The sequence below is a fragment of the Ostrinia nubilalis genome, chromosome 20 (genome assembly GCF_963855985.1).
Source record: "Ostrinia nubilalis chromosome 20, ilOstNubi1.1, whole genome shotgun sequence".
Classification (NCBI taxonomy): domain Eukaryota; kingdom Metazoa; phylum Arthropoda; class Insecta; order Lepidoptera; family Crambidae; genus Ostrinia; species Ostrinia nubilalis.
The window spans coordinates 10,462,904-10,478,967 of record NC_087107.1 but is presented as its reverse complement, the minus strand read 5'-3'; the positions used below and the strand labels follow the sequence as shown (position 1 = coordinate 10,478,967).

General features: G+C 36.5%; 2 protein-coding genes across 2 annotated transcripts in view; both read left to right on the top strand.

The window, feature by feature from the left end:
- The window catches only part of LOC135081620 (atrial natriuretic peptide receptor 1-like), a 407,345-nt gene that overhangs the window by 81,033 nt on the left and 310,248 nt on the right, over positions 1 to 16,064 (top strand). The gene's annotated exons all lie outside the window — the stretch shown is intronic.
- On the top strand, positions 3,068 to 11,337 carry LOC135081622 (uncharacterized). Its single transcript, XM_063976376.1, has 2 exons — positions 3,068 to 3,521; positions 8,966 to 11,337. Exons 1-2 carry the CDS (start codon positions 3,490 to 3,492, stop codon positions 10,878 to 10,880), a joined length of 1,947 nt encoding a protein of 648 aa, XP_063832446.1. The 5' UTR covers positions 3,068 to 3,489; the 3' UTR covers positions 10,881 to 11,337.

Genomic DNA, 16,064 nt, shown 5'->3' with positions numbered 1-16,064 from the left:
ACGGAGTATCCTACTGTAATTTTAAGTATAAATTAATATTTATTTACTTATGTATATCTTGGCTATGGCAGAATAACAGGGTTTGTGGGTCTCCTGCAATCACTGAGTCATAGACCTTTTTGTCTCTTATGATTTTTTGTATCTGTGAAAATCTGTAAATGAAACCTGTTTTGAGACAAATAAATACTTTCTATTCTATTCTACTGCTGTAGTTCGTGGAAACCGCATGGTACCTATCCGCAGACCGTCTATTTCCGGTTGTGGACACTGACTATATCTCACTGAGGATAAATGGGAAAAATAATCCCGATAGTCACCATTGGTGACGTTGTAAAACATATTTATAATAACAATAATAATATTTGTATTGATCTGATTTTACTTGACTTTGTGACATTTGGGATGTATTTGTAGCGTAAGAATTATAAAATAATTTGAGTTTATTAGTAAACATTCTCTCAGTTATTGTATGCGAAAACATATAATTGGTTTTTAAGCTTTATATTCAGACAGTTAATAAGTTACTTAACACTGTTTGTTTTCCGAATGAAGTAAAGTAAAATGAAATTAAAAAATAAATTATTTTTTCATTTGTCATCCGTGGTGAGAAAGCCTGTAGCTACAATTTAGAAAGTATGTGTTATACGTCGCCACTGGTGACAATCCATATTATTTATCCTATTTATCCTCAGTGGCGACAACCGAGAATAGACGCCAGTTGCGAGGTGACCAGAGGTCCACACCTGCCACCACAGAGGCAGTTCTGCTTGTCCCTGTATTAGAGGAGTGGGTGCGACACATAGGGCGACCCAGGTTCTAACGGGCCATGGGTGCTTTGGGCCATTCCTCCACAGTAGATATAGGCCGAGAGTCTTTAGTTAGATGGTTGTCAGTCACCACTGCAGTCTTGGCACGAGAGTCACCGCAGACTGACACGCTCCAACAGTGCCCACCCTGAGCGAACGAGCGGCCCCCGGATCGTGTGTAGGAATTTACCTCTCCCTACCAATCGGCAAGAGGCGTGGGATCGATAGATAGATAAATTGTTTATTTGTAACACACACTTTTTTAATGATTTTAACACACACATTATGTATTGCGACCGAGCGCGACGACAGCTCCACGTACAGGTGGGCTATATGGGCAATATTGTCACCGCTGTCAAACAAGAAGTAACTCTTGTAAGAAATCTTGTGTTATTTTACTATATTTGTCAATTTTGAACGATGGTAGTCAGTAAAATTAAGGCATAACATTAAACTTGCTGTTTTCAGTGAAAATTAGCCTACTGGTGACTAAAATGGGGTGTCGTGCCATCATCATTATCATTTCTTTCTTTGTTCTTATATCCACCACGGTCTTGGAAATCGATAAACTTTTCTTCTTGGTGTTTACAATTCACAACAACACATCTTTCTTACTAGAACCGTATTTTATCTTAAAAACGAGTATAAAATGTTTACTGCAATATGAATTTGACAGCTCAAGTCAGCGACTAAAATGTCAATTTTAGCCGCAGCGAGCGCTTTGATCGTTTAGGCTACTCCCTCCACCCGGTTTGCACCCTGCCTATAGTTGCTATTTAAACACAATTGTGATTTCTCATAGACTGACGTATAATTTTGAAATGACGGTTAGGCAAACAGGGAGTACAACAGACTGTGCAAAGCATGTCACGTCGACATTTTTTGTTATGAGCTACTGAAATTTAGGCGCACTGTGCTGAGATCCCTTACAGCGGCAGCAAATAACTAGTCACTGTTAGTTGTTAGTTTTTAAATTTGCAATCGTCTGCATTGCATGCCGTGGCAGCCTCTAATTAGGACAATACTTAGTTCTAAGCACTGTGTTTGTCTTTTTGGTTGTCCTCCTAATAAATAAAACACACTAGACACCACTGGTGTTGGCGACAGATCTGGTAACACCGATGCTAGGCCATGGTCTATGGACTGCAGCCTAGCAACGGTGTTAGCCATCTTGTTTCTCGATATATCTTGTTTTTTGGATATAATTCTGTTGCTTTGCCTTTTGTGCTTTTTATGTGATCTGAATACAGTTTCGTATGTAAAGCTGAGCATTTTCTATTTCTGTAGCTAACAACTGGTATTTTGTTACAAAGATTATTCGTAATAATTTCAACAGTTGCAACATAGCAAAAGTGACAAAACAACAGAAGATAAAGATGATTGATGAAATCTTTCACCATTACAATTAAATTTTTTCAGGTGAACATAAAGCAAAATATATTCAAAAAATATGTAGTAAAAAGCTTTGATAACTTTCTATTTATTTATTTAGAAAGGTACACCAACAGTACATGTATACTTACACTTTTAAAAATACATTATTGGATAATTAAATTACTGATTTATTTATTTATTAGGATTCATTTATACCATAACATGATTTACAATGTTGGAGTCGGTGTTGGAAGATTTTATAGTTATTTTGAGCTGTCACTCGACAGCCTGGCACACTTTTACGATGGTGGATCAAAGTAGTTGGGTTTGACTATAGAGCAAGAGAACACGCACACAGTCACAATCTTTTAAGTGTGAATAAAAATAGCATTGAAATTACCTAAACTTGACATGCCACGCTATAGTCTTTTTAACCGACTTCAAAAAAGGAGGAGGTTATATGTTCGACTGTATGTATATTTTTTTTTTTTTTCTATGTATGTTCACCGATTACTCCGTCAATTGTGGACCGATTTTTAAAATTCTTTTTTTGTTCGATAGGGTACTGTTATATCGGAATTTACATTACTAAATATAAAAATAAAAATTGATGACACAGAGCTTCTATTGCATTGACGTCAATACAATAGAAGCCCTACGTTTCCTTGCCAATAAAATTTACTTGATAATTAGTTGGGTTTGGACCGTCGCGCGCGCAACATTTATTCGGGGAATTTTTGTCATTTACTTTCTTAGTTAATTAAATTTTTCAAGTGTAGTAACTTTAGTGTTTTTTTAAAAAGACCTTCTAGACCCACCCCGTAACAGTGGTGTCAGAAGTGGGATACCAGCATCGAAACGTGAATAAACTTTAATATCGCTGGTATCCCGTTACGCGTCGCGCATCAAACTTCAAGTTCCAGCCAACCCAGCTCCGGAGCGACAACAATCCAGCTTCGACAAATTCCGTCTTGGTTCAGACATCGTCACGACAGTAAGCCTCCTGTGGGAGCCTGCTGACGAACCGCCCAAGACGATCTTCGATCGGCGTGCCACCAAGCCGCCCTGTCTAACCGCCCGCCAAGAGCGTGGGCCACCCATCACCGTCGCTAAGAAAGAGCGACGTCCTTCCCGAAATTGCTGCATCCAGTGGTCCAGCCGGCCAATCGCCCCGTCATCAAGTCCTGTGGGCCTGCCGAGCTACCCATCGCTGCAATCTTCACTCCCTCGTCGTGTGCCGCTGCCCTGCCGTGCCACTCCGAGTCCTCGCTACGCCGTTCCTGTACGTCTCGTAGTTCCTGTGTCAACGATGCACCTTCCGCTCGTGATCCTGCTGATTCTGTAAGTGAAACGTTTTATCAACTGTTATCGCTATCTCGTTATCTTTGTTTATTCGATTTATCATTGGTACTTACATTTTATCTAAATCTACTCTCATTCTATTCTTTACACAATAATTTTTAATTTACTTACCAATTTTATTCTTCTTACGAAGTTATTGACTCATAAAATGACCGAAAGAGGACTAGATTCTAAAATGAACTCAAGTTCTGAAACCCTATCCCTAGAACCATTCCCTATCCAAGTCCTGTGCAACTTCATTAGCCCATACAAGGGTGACCGTGCAACACTCACGGCTTTCTTAACCAATTGCCAGAATGCTCTGGACCTGGCATTACCAAATCAAAAAACCTTACTGTTTAAATACATAATCGCTAAATTAGAGGGCAAAGCGCAAATAGCCTGCTCTAATAAAATTTTCGACAATTTTGAAGCCTTAAAGACCTTTTTAAAACAAAACTTCGGTGAGCGTAAGCACTACAGCCACCTCCTGCTGGATTTACAATCCTGTAAGCAGCAGTCAAATGAGACCGTTGCCGAATTTTCATTAAGAATAGAAAGTTGCTTGACTGACCTCCAGTCAGAAATTCATAACTCTGACACGCTAAAAAAAGATTTGTCAGGTAGAATTGCCATGACAGAAGATCTGGCTTTATACACATTCATTTTAGGCCTACATCCACGGCTTAGTAATAACGTTAGGTGTAGGAATCCTAAGACCGTAAATAGTGCAATTAATATTGCATTAGAGGAAGAAAAGATACAAAACCTCCTCTTTAAAACATCCATTAAACCTAAATGCAAGACATGCGGGAAACCCGGACATTCCGAAGCCGAATGTAGGGCCCCCAAAAGGGCTATCCCACGTGTCCCATTCCAATCGAATGGTAATCAACCTTCTACTTCCCAACAAAACTCAAACTCGAGTTCGACTTCAATATTCTGCAAATATTGTAAGACCAAAGGTCACGATATTACACAATGTCGGAAACGACAATTCAACGAAAACAAAAATCAAGGTAATTTTAATAAACCGGTTCATATTGCCTATGATGAGCCGCCTTCGTCAGTGTCGTCACCGACGCCGCTGGATCAAATTCCATGCGAATACGACGGCGATTCTGACGGTGATTTAAACTAAGTGATCGGATTACGAATTCGTGCCACCGTATTCCGATATCTAAGCATTCCGGCACTAAACAATCATTAATTGTTACACAAAATTGCGCTTCTACGACTTCACCTAATAATTCACCATCTTGTGTCAACACAAAAATTAAAACTATATCTCAATCGACCCCCTCGGGATCCTCTCAGTCATTGGGTATAAACAAAAAAGAAACCCAATCGACCCCTTCGGGATTTTCAAAGTCATTGAGTATTAAAAACGAAACTCAGTCGACCCTCCTAGGATCTTCTAAATCACTGAGTCCTACTGCACATAAATCTCGGTCGACCCCTTCGGGATTCCCCAAATCGCCGAGTCCTAACAAACCTAAACTTGACCTAAGTCCTTCAGGAACTCCTAAGTTGTTGAACCCTGACAGGCAAACTCCTAGTACAACGATGCCTGTACACGAACTTAAATCGTCCTTACACAAAATATCGTTACCTCATATCTTCCTTAAAACGGAATACTCTCAAAAGCCTCTTTGCTTTTTGATTGATACAGGTTCGACTGTCAGCATCCTCAAACTCACCAATCTTGACATTAAACCTTCGCTTTTGTCAGAAAAAATAATACTTAAGGGCTTAAGTAATAACGACTCGTCCTGCGAAACCTTAGGGTCCTTACAATTGCAATTTCAATGTCAATCGAATAATTCCTGTAAACCCGCTCTTCTCACATTCAAATTCCATGTTATTGATGAAAATGTTAATCTTAAATACGATGGAATCCTAGGAAACGATCTTCTAAAGGAATTAGATGCTGATGTTCAGTACTCCCAAAACTGCTTAATCGTTCGAGGTCACTCTCTCCCGTTTTATTTTAACCAACCTGCATATGTCATACCTCCACGGTCTGAGGCCATAATAGAATGTCCACTCTCGAATCCTTCATCAGAACTCTTAAACATTTCCGAAGGATTAATCCTTGACCACCAAATCTCAGATAACGTCTTCTTTGCTAATTGTATTGTACAAGTTAAGCCAAATAACCGCATCAATATCTCAGTACTCAACACCTCAGATTCCGAAGTCGTTATCCGAGATCATTTCGTGCACTTAGAACCGTTTGATAATCAATCATTATTGCCGATTGAACACTCCCATAATATCCAACAACATTCATCTCTCGATAGAGATCAAAGAGTCCTCAGCCAAATAAGAACTTCTCATCTAAACGATGAAGAAAAAAATATCCTCTTAGAGTGTTGTTCAAAATACACTGACATTTTCCACCTAGAAGGTGAATCACTCTCCTGTACCAACGCCATAGAACATTCTATTAACACAAAAGATACTGCTCCTATACACGTTAAATCTTACCGCTTTCCAGAATGCCACAAAGACGAAGTTGAAACCCAAATCAAACAGATGTTAGACCAAAATATAATACGACCTTCAATTTCGCCTTGGAGCGCCCCGGTCTGGGTAGTTCCCAAAAAATTAGACGCCTCCGGTAAACAAAAATGGAGGATAGTTATAGACTATCGTAAACTCAACGACGCAACTGTCACTGAAATATACCCACTTCCTTTGATCACTGATATCCTTGACCAACTAGGACACTCCAAATATTTCACTACCCTTGACTTAGCATCAGGATTCCACCAACTGAAACTCAAGGCCGAAGACGCTCCTAAAACAGGTTTCACCGTGATCACAAACGGTGACGCATCAAGGCATTATGAATTCACCAGAATGCCTTTTGGGCTTAAAAATGCACCATCCACCTTCCAAAAGCTAATGAATACAGTCTTAACTGGTCTTCAAGGTCTCCATTGTTATGTGTATCTTGATGACTGTATTTTATACTCTCATGACCTTAAATCTCACGTAGAAAAACTAAACCTCGTATTTGACAGACTCCGTAAATTCAACCTCAAATTGCAGCCAGATAAATGTGAATTCATGCGACGCGAAGTCGCTTATCTCGGACACATTATAACTGATAAAGGTGTATCCCCAAATCCAGACAAAATAAAAGCCGTTGCTCAATTCCCTACTCCTAAAAACCCCAAGGACATCAAATCCTTCCTTGGCTTAGTAGGATACTACCGTCGTTTCATAGAAAACTGTTCTAAGATTACAAAACCCTTGACTTCACTTCTAAAAAAGGATGCTGTATTTCAATGGTCTCATGAACAAGAACAAGCGTTTAATACCCTAAAAAACAAACTTACTTCAGCACCTTTACTTCAATACCCAGATTTCAGCCAACCTTTCCTTCTAACAACTGACGCCTCAAATTACGCCGTAGGCGCTATCCTATCGCAAGGCGAAATAGGAAAAGATAAGCCTATAGCATACGCGTCACGCGTATTAAACAAAGCCGAAGGTAATTATTCCACAATAGAGAAGGAACTCCTAGCCATCCTGTTCGGAGTAAGGACTTTCCGGCCTTATTTATACGGCCGTAAATTCAAAATTATCACCGATCATAGGCCCCTCGTCTGGCTATTTAATGTCAAAGATCCCGGATCCAGACTCATCAGATGGCGCCTTAAATTAGAAGAATATGACTATGAAATTGTTTACAAACAAGGCAAGTTAAATTCAAACGCAGACGCGTTATCCCGGATTCCTATAAATACATTACATAACGAGACGGAGTCTATGTTATGCAATCCTACCCAAAGCGCTAATAATGACACTGATGAGTCACATAACTTACCTTCAATTTCAGAGACATACGAACAATTCTTACAGATAACTAAACAATCAGGTGTTTCCTTTGATACTGCGATACAAGAACACAACGAATCTTTACTTAAAACCAAGTGTCGGCTTATCGCTTATCCTACTTCAATCGACTTAGATGAGTCAGTTCCTTATTGTCTAGATATTATAAACCTGTCTACAAGTGAACCCGATATCCGCACAATAGAACGTGAACTACATACCTACTATTCTACATCTAATGATAAACACGTTTTTACTCATCTGTTCACACGCATCAATCACTACGACGAGATGACTTATAAAGACATCTTCAATGTCCTCCGTGAATACAGAGACATGATCAAATATTGGTACATGGAAGAAAAGGAGTTTGCTATATCAGACTTCGCCGACCCATTTAATAAATTATCGTTCACTAAAATATATAACATCATATCCTTCTTATTCCACAACACAGGAATTAAAGTAAACATTTATCACAATTCCATTAAATACCCTACACCAGACGAAGTCAAACAAATCCTTAGGGATAACCACGATTCCCTTTCAGCCGGTCATCCCGGTATCTCCCGTATGTTAGATAGGATCAAATCACAATATTGGTGGAAAAACATGAGACAAGAAATAGAAGATTATGTCAAAAATTGCCGCTCCTGCCAAATTAATAAACCCTTAAGACAAACTAACCGAGCTCCAATGGTAGTAACCTCCACTGCTACTCGTCCTAATGAAAAAATATTCCTGGACCTTGTCGGTCCGCTCCCTGAAACACACGAATACAAATATAAATTCATACTTACACTCCAAGATGACCTGACCAAGTACTCGCAAGCCTATCCTATGCAAACGTGTTCCGCTGAAGAAACCGCCAAACTATTTGTTAATTACATCTCACATATAGGAATACCTAAAATGGTTGTAACTGATCAAGGCACGAATTTCTGTTCTGAAGTATTTAAACAACTGGAGAAACTGTTCGGGATCAAACACATATTCGCATCCCCATATCATCCTCAAACCTGTGGAGCCCTTGAGAGAAGTCATTCAACTCTCAAGGAATACTTAAGATCTTACATAGGCGAAAACCAACACACTTGGGACCTATACATTCCAAGCGCGATGATAGCTTATAACTCCAACGTGCATAGTACAACTGGGTTCTCCCCTTTAGAATTACTATTTGGTTATAAACCCTATATCCCAAGTAGTATCGATGTACTTGATACTAATACCTACACTGACTATATTCGTGCTCTCAACCACAGACTCTATTATTGTCGCCAAAAGGCTCTTCAGAACATCCAATCTTCAAAAGATAAATCCAAAACTTACTATGATTCTAAAACTAAACCTGTAACATATAATGCCGGTGATATGGTTTACATTCGTTGTCATCACAAGCAAAACAAAGCCTTATCTGCTATTTGGAAGGGTCCATTCAAAATCATAAAGATAAACGGAAACCACACCGTTACTGTATTAGTAAATCGAAAGCACGTGCGTCACCATTATGACGAGATAAAACTCGCAGCTGATCATACGTCACAATGATTAGTAAACACACAAGACCTACCTCAATATCATATGTTCTATTGCAGGTCAGCACAACCGCCGGTCACATGCGATTACGTCACCACGATCGTATCAAGCTCAGGGCTGTACTTCGATAAACTGTTAGATGTCAAGTTCATCAATAGTTATTGGAAAGTAGTTACTTATCTCGATATAGGGCACATAAATCCTAACCTTGACAAAGTAGAAGTTTTATTTGAGAAAATCACTGCATACTGTAATTCTTTTGCATCATCTAAGATTAACTCTGAATGTACTAACTCGCTCACTGCACTTCGAAATCAACATCTTGACAATGTGAATAAATTCTCATCTGTATCCTATTTACTCTCAGATGATGAACCCAAAGGGCGTGTAAAAAGAGGTCTCATTGATTTCGGCGGATCACTTCTCAAAACATTTTTTGGCACATTAGACACCGAAGATGCAGTTAAATTCTCTCAGGCAATCAACGATGTACAGTCAGACGAAAAAAAATTAGCTTACCTCATGAAAGATAATATTCATGTTATAAAATCAACTATTTCCTCTTTTAACAACTCAATATCGAAAGTAAACGAAAACGAAAAACATCTTATGAAAAACATGGAGGTCATTCACAACATCTTAGAAAACGTCTCAAACAGCAATGATAAACTAGAGATTAAATCTCAGATAAATTCACTGTTAACTTCACTCGAGTCTATAATTTTAACATTATCTTTTGACATTGACGATGTTAACAACGCTATTTTATTTGCCAAGTTAAATGTCCTGCATCCAACTGTACTCAATCCTTATCAATTGTATAGCGAATTAGATAAACATAGGAACAGCCTCCCAAAGCATTCTGAGCTCCCAGTGTCCTTGACCCTACAGAACATTCACGAACTTATTGATATTTCTAAATTGATTTGTTTTTATCACTTAAATAAGATTATAATCATAGTAAATATTCCTCTAGTTTTACCACAAGTATACAACCTTCATAATGTTATCCCATTACCAGCACCATATGATATCTCGAAACCCGATACATTCGTACTCATCGCTCCAAACACGCCGTATATTGCGATAACAGGTGATCATATGTTTTACTCTCAAATCAGAGACTTAAGTGAGTGCAAAATGATTAGTGAAAAGTGCTATGTGTGTGAATTAGTGAACGTGTATTCTACAATTGCAAACCCGACCTGTGAGACAATTTTGCTCACAGAGATTGTTAACAGGCTACCCGATAATTGTAATGTTAAGTTGCTACATGGGTCCGTGGACGTGTTTCATAAGCTAACAAACAACCGCTGGCTATTCGTGCAATCAGAACCTGGCAAATGCCATATCAGTTGTGACAGTCAATCCGACGATCCTAACGTAATTTTATTTGGTACTGGTATTTTAACTATCCCTAAAAACTGTAAAGCTTTTTATAAAACTCTACAATTCATCCCCACAGGTGAAACAGTTATTAAGAACATCTCAAACACGATTTCCAATTTTAATATCATTTTAGATGACTGTTGCGAAAAAGCAAAACATAACAGAACATTAAATAAATTGCCGTTTTCCAAATTAGAGAATGTGAACAACTTAGATTCGCTACTACACGCCAGTTTACACCTAGACTCGTTAGAGCAAGACCTCAACAAATTAGATAATCCTTCACATCTCGAACGTTATGGTATACATTACATTTCAGTCAGCTATTTTATCAGTGGTATTTTCTTAATTTATATTATATACAGAAACAGACGGCTCTTTTGTAAAAGTAATAGAAATCAACGTTGTTGCATTCAAATCTTTAACCAGTGTAACAATAAAAAGTCTGTAAAAACCACACAGAGCATTCGGGATGTGGAAGATTCGTCCGGCTCTGACGAGCACGAACCTAGATCAACTCCATCTCCGATGAGGAGGAATATCATAATAGCTCAGCCAGCACTTCACGCCCATGTTAGAGAATAAGTTAGTTTTAAGTTTTTTGTTAATAATTTTAGTAGTAGAAATAGCACCCGGCATTAATCCTAAATTACATTAAATCTTTTTTTTTTATATACATTTATCTCGTTAAATATTTTCTGGTCCAATAATTTTAAAATAAAAATGTCCGGTGCTATCGCTACAATGTTCGCAAACGGCAGTCCAAACAAAATAATTCTTAATCTCTCATCTCTTAAGATGTGATGAGAGATCTTAATGGGGGGGTTGTTATATCGGAATTTACATTACTAAATATAAAAATAAAAATTGATGACACAGAGCTTCTATTGCATTGACGTCAATACAATAGAAGCCCTACGTTTCCTTGCCAATAAAATTTACTTGATAATTAGTTGGGTTTGGACCGTCGCGCGCGCAACATTTATTCGGGGAATTTTTGTCATTTACTTTCTTAGTTAATTAAATTTTTCAAGTGTAGTAACTTTAGTGTTTTTTTAAAAAGACCTTCTAGACCCACCCCGTAACAGTACACTTCTGAGGTGGTCCCATTGTCACCAAGTCAGGATCTGATGATGGGAACCTAGGGAAATCGACTGCAACCCTCAAATTTTATAGGCACGTATATCGTTTTTCAAACATTTTCTTAAGTTATTCAAGTATTTGCTCATGGAAATCATCATCTCAAATTCATGAGCTGATGATAGAAAGTAAAATTCCTTAATGCTTAGGAGTTGGAGGATAATTCTTTTAATTTTATAGATAAGTATAGTTTCTAAAGTTATTCAAGTGTTTGCATCAGATAGCCATCATCTCATCACGATGAACTGGTCATGGTAGGTACAACTCCTTAACGTTTAGGAGTTGGAGATAATTCTTTAAATATTATAGGTACAAATAGCCTAACAGTTGTATTCTTTCATGTTTTTAAGGTGGGCTGACGGTTTAAGGTCTTTTTAGGTTGCCGATATGGTAACCTGTATTTTGTAGGGAATATTATTTTACACTTGACATTAAGAATATACTGCCTACCTTCAGTGGTAACACCAAGGTAATAATTAGTTAACTAAAAAGCAAGAAATAAGTTAATTTTTATAAAAAAAATAAAACCGACTCCAAAAAACATACACTAAAAAGTAGAAAAATAATCACTAATTACTTATTTATTAGGACGAATTAATATTTATGTATACCATGATTGATACTTTTGGAGTCGGTGCAGGCAAACTTCACACGTTTCATAATCTTCGCACCGACTCCAAAAGTATCAATCATGGTATACATAAATATTAATTCGTCCTAATAAGTAAGTAATTAGTGATTATTTTTCTACTTTTTAGTGTATGTTTATTGGAGTCGGTTTTATTTTTTTTATAATTCACGTAAGATGATCCGTATGACACTTCAAGGTTATCCATATTACGCATACTACATATGCAGAATATTTTTGAAAAAATATTTGTATTTTATTAGCAATAAGTTAAAAATAAATTAACTACTTGTCTTGAAATATATAGTAAAATCTGAGTCTATTGATTATATTTTAATTAAATACGATGTAAAAATATTTTTTATTTAATGTACGCAATGTGTGAAACGGAATAGATTTAGTGCTGGGGTATTTCTTGTATGATAAAATCGATTATTTCCGCGGTTCATTAATCGATTGCAGTGAATACTTAGTTATTAAAAACATCACAAAAATCAACTATATTTTTCGATTATTGACTTTAATAAACGCATTGAAAATAAATTAATAGTTTTTAATTTAAAGAAACAGAACCAGTACTTTTTAGGAATCGTTTTTTTGAACACGAACCATGAAATTTGAATATTATCAATAAAAAATTGTTACAATAATATTTGTTATAAAAAAAACATGTTTTTTGTTAAATAACACCTATACAAAATATTTCTCTAAAAGTAGGTTTTACTAACTCTTCGAAAAAAATCGATAGATAAATCGCTATGGTTTAGTTATGTGACATCTCTAAATCTTTCAAACTCGAAACGTCATACGGATCATCTTAGGTGAAAAAGACTATAGACGTAAACGCTCTTTTTGAATGGAAAAAACCTTATGACTTTTTTTATCAAAGTACGAACTTACACTTGTCCTCAAGTGGTGATAAGAATCTTATGTGCACATAAGTCTTTTCAAGAGACACATTAATGCTTAAAGAATAATTTTTATCTCTCAGGTCCAATCTATTCCGAAATTAATCAAACTTTATTCAATTACACAGCCCTAAAAATTCAGAAAACGTAAGGAACAAAGGCGAGTACAGACAGACGGTGTTTGAAATCTTAATTGTCGAACGGAAAGAGCGATCGACAAAAAATAGCCTAGTTATCTAATTTGTAGACCTTTCTGACATTTATTTTTCCGAACTTCGAACCTTTGATCGCCTTTTTATTAGTTCTTCTGAAAGTGGCAACAAATTAGCGGAACGATGAAAAAATATTTAACAATTCCGTTTCATAATTTACTTTTGCTACCTTATTAAAGTGTGAAAGGTCTTGGCATTATTTTATGTTTATATTAACAGCCCGACCCAATGAGAAACGTCTTATTTATGTGTACGCTGCTGAAAAATATAAAAGTTTAACCCGTTTAGTTTAAGTTTAAAAATAATTTTTGTCCTCTATGAATTAACCCCTCAGGGCTTGAAATTTTGAACGCATTAGTTTATTGGATCGTAACCAAAGGTGGTTAAAATAATGTTTTCAGGTGAATTTTTCAAGTATCTCTGATAGTTAGGCTGGGTTTCACTATCTTACATACACTAACTTTAACAAACGTCAAAAGTCAGTTAACAAACTCCATACAAAAACACTGGCTATGGTTATACTTACGATAAGTTAAGGTGGTGCATATTAGGCTTTGAAATTTTATACAACACTGAACACAATTTTCACTACAATTTGATAAAGTTTCAGATTTTACCACCTCACTCACATTAACAAAAACAAATAGGTAATATCTCAAAAGCTTTGATTGTTAATTAACATTTTATTAAAAACTACTCCTTTTTGGTAGCCGGTTAAAAACAATACAATTACTTACACTAAAATGCTATAAACAAATTGAATTCTGATTGCTATTTGATATGGAACAATAATTGCCAGACTGTTTACATCGCTCAGGAACCTTGAAGTATTTGAATGGCTTGTTTCAGCTTGTTTGCTCGACCTAATTAAAACGCGTGAAATGAAAGATTATTTTAGATGAGATTTTTATTTTGGTGTGGTTTTTGTTTTGACTAAAAATATATTTTAATGCTCACAGCCGTTTTATACTACAACCAGCAAATTAGGCACAATCTGACCTATTATATTGCAAATTGTACAATTATATCTTTACAATTTATACATATACTTCGTCCGTCTAAGAGAAAAAAAGTTCTCTCAACAACTCTACTGAAATCTTCTTTTCCCACTTGTAGGTATTCCAGTAGGGAATTGTAAAGTGGGGCATACAAAGACAATCAGTAACGCAATGATTACCTATGTTACTGCTGGGATGCGTTACTGCCTAGCTCGCATAAATATTTATAACTTTGTACATTTTAAAGCCTGTAAACCTTTGAAAAAGAGGCTGACAATAGTGACTGAGTTTCTTGCGCTGCTTCTTCTCAGCACTGGCCCATTTGTTGTCCTGAAGCAGTGGTAGGGTTAATACTGGGACGTGTAAAAGTGCTTTTTTTAAGCCTATTTACAGAAATAAATGAGTTTTATGAGTTTTAAGCTACGCCGTAGCGCGTAGTCGCTACGAACATTTCGTAGCCTGCTTGCTACAAACTAATAACGAGTTACGAATCTACGAGTCTACGAGGTTGTTAACTCTCTTAAATTAACATTCAACTTCGCATCGTCTGTTTTTCATAAATAATAACTTAGAATTAAAATAATGAAAGAATTTCTCAAACCGGTTCAGTAGTTTTGGAGCCTATTCAATGCAAACAAAGAATCGAATCTTTCCGCTTTATATTATTATCACAGTGTATTTTTCTTAAGACGAGTTGCTTAATGTCCTATTAGAATAATAATAAGGATAAAATCAAAACTTTTATTGTATCTATTGATTTTTTCATCGACCAAAGAGACTGTAAAGTCTACGAAAAAAATCGACATCATCATTCTAACTCGCTCACATGCTTATGTATGAAAGAGGCAGATATAACAATGCATGGCAAAGGGTGCAATAAATCAAGCTCCTCGTATAATACGGTCATTTTATAAACAAAACAGTGGCCTATCTAAATAAACACCTTGTAGTAATAAATATGGACGCTCCTTCCAAATTCATGGGGCTTTTGCACGGTAGTAATGGAATCACGAAGTATTTAATGCCGATAGAAACGGACCAGGCGAGGCTGTAATATACCAAAAGCTAGGCGATTGATATTGAATCAAAAGTTTTTATGGTATCTACTTTATTATTTGTTGATGGATATTGGACAATAGTAATTACAATTACTTTTTACAGCCTTTAGACATGTCAGTTCTAATAAGTTGATGTAATTTTGGATTTCGAATAATCAACATTAAAAAAAAAATGAATTTTGTATGCGAATAACGGCATCAAAATGATGTATCATTGGATTGTTTAAAATATTTATAAAATCAGACTGATACTCAGTCATTTTAACCGACTTCAGCAAAAGGAGGAGGTTCTCAATTCGATTGATATGTTTTTTTTATTTAACATCATCATCATTTCAGCCATAGGACGTCCACTGCTGAACATAGGCCTCCCTTAATGCTTTCCACGTTGATCGATTGGTAGCGGCCTGCGTCCAGCGCTTCCCTGCTACCTTTACGATGTCGTCAGTCCACCTTGTAGATGGACGTCCCACGCTGAGTTTTCCGTTTTATTTAATAAATACGGTAAATGAACCTAAGTAGAGCTTATTCTATGACTTTTGTGAATCTTTTTCTTCCGTAACATGGCCTGATTTTATTTTAGCATGCAGTGGATAACTACCTCGTTTGTTATTTACTCCGGGCAGGAATTTTTATGTCCCCAGAAAAGGCATTACGTGTGTATTAAAACAACAATATTAAAGTATGAGATACCTTCAGTGATGATGACGCTATGAATTTATACTTGACTATAACTTCATAATATTCACTACTATTATTTTCAGGGAACTTATGTTGACTATTACAGTACCTACAACATCATATTGTAGAACTTCTCATGTAGAA

Excerpts from the sequence above, each read along its gene's own strand:
- LOC135081622 (XM_063976376.1), top strand. The coding sequence starts at position 3,490 with ATGCACCTTCCGCTCGTGATCCTGCTGATTCT. Across the intron at positions 3,522-8,965 it reads CTCGTGATCCTGCTGATTCT|GTCAGCACAACCGCCGGTCA; the intron begins GTAAGTGAAACG and ends GTTCTATTGCAG.